General features: G+C 47.4%; 1 protein-coding gene across 1 annotated transcript; it reads right to left on the bottom strand.

The window, feature by feature from the left end:
* Positions 1-1,254: 1,254 nt before the first annotated feature.
* Positions 1,255-1,638, bottom strand: LOC138733782 (uncharacterized). Its single transcript, XM_069881269.1, has one exon. The coding sequence runs from the start codon at positions 1,636-1,638 to the stop codon at positions 1,255-1,257; it is 384 nt and encodes a 127-aa protein (XP_069737370.1).
* Positions 1,639-2,946: the final 1,308 nt, after the last annotated feature.

Raw genomic sequence — 2,946 nt, 5'->3', positions numbered from 1 at the left:
TCCACCATCCCAACTGTTTGCCTTGCTTCGGAGGTCAAAGATCGCAGTGCTGTAATATCAGTGTCTCCTTTTAATAGTTCTACACAGGGCCTCAACTGAGATGAAGTTAGGCCTAAATAAGGCCGTAACCAATTAATGATTCCTGCCAATTTCTGTACATTGTTCAAGGTTTTCACTTCCATCATTAGCTGGATCGCTTGTGGCTGCACAGTGCAGTCAAGCACCCTCATGCCTAAATAAAGCCATGGCTGAGTGCGTTGTACCTTCTCTGCGGCCACCACTAGGCCGAATTGGTTCAATGAAATTCGTGGGTCAGATTCCATTGCTGACAACAGTTGAGATGTTGGAACAGCCAAAAGGATATCATCCATGTAATGATAACAGTACCCCATTGCATATTTTTCTCTGATTGGGCTCAAGGCTTGAGCTACAAACCATTGACAGATGGTGGGTGAATTTTTCATCCCTTGTGGGAGCACCTTCCAATGGTACCTCTGCAATGGTTCAGCATGGTTGATTGATGGAACTGTAAAAGCAAACTTCTCCATATCATCTACATGGAATGTAATGGAATGGTAAAGAAACAATCTTTTAAGTCTATCACAACAATTTCCCACTGCATGGGGATCATTGTAGGTGAGGGCAATCCCAGCCGCAGAGCTCCCATTGTTGCCATCACCTCATTGATCTGACGTAAATCATGTAATAATCGCCATTTTCCTGATTTTTTTTTCTTAATCACAAACACTGGGGTATTCCACAGGCTATGGGATGGTTCAATATGACCTGCAGCTAGTTGTTCTGCTACCAAAGTCCGCAGGTCTATAAGTTTTTCACAATTGAGGGGCCACTGATCCACCCTAAACGGCTTCTCTGTTAACCATCTCAAAGCCAGTGTAGGTCTCTTCACGCCCTGCAACGCAGTGACCCCTAATGAAAATCCGTGGTTATCTGAACCCCCCATTGTGACAAACAGTCTCTTCCCCATAAGTTCAAAGGGGCCACAGTCACATAAGGTCGAACAGTAGCCTTTTGTCCTTCTGGGTTGGTGATGAGTACTGGTTTCGCTGCCATGAAACCGTTGGTGACTCCCCCCAGGCCCACAACACCTTGAGTGGTAGAGATCACAGGCCAAGAGGAAGGCCAATCTCATTGAGAAATAATAGTGACATCTGCACCTGTATCTAATAGTCCATTTACCTTCAACGATTTTGGCAATGCCTGATCCATGGATAACGTACACACCATTTGTGGTCAACTGTCGGACAGTGTTTGCATCCAAAGCACTTGTGGTTGTCCGGTGGATCCAAATGCTCCAGTGCCTCGGGTGACCTGTTCAGCCCTAGGGACACAACTCATAAAAGGTACAAGTTGAGCAATGCGAGTGCCTTTTTCCAATGTAACAGGTTGAGTGGATGTGAAAACCATAGCATAAATTTGTCCCTCATAGTCAGCATCAATGACTCCCACATGTACCATAAGTCCTTGTATAGTAGCACTTGATCGTCCAATTAATAATGCACTTAGTCCATTTCCGATGGGTCCCCAAGCATCCAAGGGAACCTTATGCACCCCTTGTGTTGTTAGAGTTACTGTGTCGGCGGTGGATACATCCGTGTCGGCGGTGGATACATCCATGCCAGCTGATCCCTTGGTTTTCCCTGACAGCTGGTCGCATAAGCCTGTGTTTGAGGATGGTTGCAGGATGGATTGTTTGCTGATGTGGCAGGCATTTTTGTCTGCGCGCACCTCCTCGCGCTCTTCTTGCCGTTTCCCTGCAGCAAGGGCTGGTTATTTAGATAACCTCTGAACCAACACTGTGTTGCAAAGTGGCCGCTTTTCCCACACATAAGACGTGATCCCTGCTGCCCCCGCTGCTTCAGCTGCGTTCTCTCTCTTGTTCTTTTTTGGGCACGCTCGTTTAAAATGCCCGACCTGGCCGCAGTCAAAACATCTTAAATCCCTTTTTTTCGCAGCAGCCAAGGCCACGGCTAGGGCTGTTACTGTATGCCCTATGGATCCCACCTTGGCACAAGCCTGTATCATGGCGTCCAGGGTGGGGTCCCCTGGCAACGCTTCAATTATCTTCTGGCAATCATCATTTGCATTGTCCTTTGCCAGCTGAGTTTCTAGCATAGTTCTTAGATTCACATCAAACACTTGCCTTTCCACTGCAGCTTGCAATTTTTCAACAAACTGTAAAAACGGTTCTGTAGTCCCCTGCCAAATCGTGGTGTATTTTGCTTTAGGTTCAGCTAATTCGGCCGTACGTATTAGTGCTTCCAGACCCACAGCCTTGACCTGCTCTAAAACCAGCGGATGCCACTGTGCCTGATGCTGCGGGTTAGAAAACTGTCCTGTCCCTCTTAGTACGTCCACGCCAGTACCAAAACGCACATTGTCTTGTGGAAGCTGTAAATTCCGAAGTGCCTGGGCCTCAGCCTTCTGTGCCCATATTGATGTAAAAACAGCGCACTGTACTGGTTGAAACATTATCTGCGCTAGCACAGCAAAACCAAAAGGTGTCATTTCTTCCATAGACAACAGCCTGAGTAACTGCATAGTTGCCAGAGAATTTGGACCATATTGTGCCACCGTTTTCTGCAAACCTTGAACCACTTTCCATGAGTACGGTATGTGCTCATCCATTGCCCCCTTTGCTGGATCCTCCCTCACAACGGGAAATGCCATTGCCGCAGAAGGATCAGCAGCAAGCTCTACTAACGGGATGTCTATCATCTCAGACAGCTCCCAATCCCCCTCTCGTAAAGCCTGTGCTTTTAGCTTCTGCCAGAAAGATAGAGGATTGCATGCACGGATAGTAACACGTGCAGGAGGCAAATTCCCTAATTGAGATGTTCCTCTGCAAGAGGGACCCCCAAGAGGTTTTTCCAACTGCCGTTCTACTCTGTCTTTGCTCGTGCTCTTTCTCCCCATCCCCAAACA

This window comes from Phaenicophaeus curvirostris (genome assembly GCF_032191515.1).
Source record: "Phaenicophaeus curvirostris isolate KB17595 chromosome W unlocalized genomic scaffold, BPBGC_Pcur_1.0 scaffold_34, whole genome shotgun sequence".
NCBI classification, from domain to species: domain Eukaryota; kingdom Metazoa; phylum Chordata; class Aves; order Cuculiformes; family Cuculidae; genus Phaenicophaeus; species Phaenicophaeus curvirostris.
This window is presented reverse-complemented; position numbering and strand designations above follow the sequence as displayed.

Coding starts and splice junctions, on each gene's coding strand:
- LOC138733782 (XM_069881269.1), bottom strand. CDS start 1,638: ATGGATGTATCCACCGCCGACACGGATGTATCCACCGCCGACACAGTA.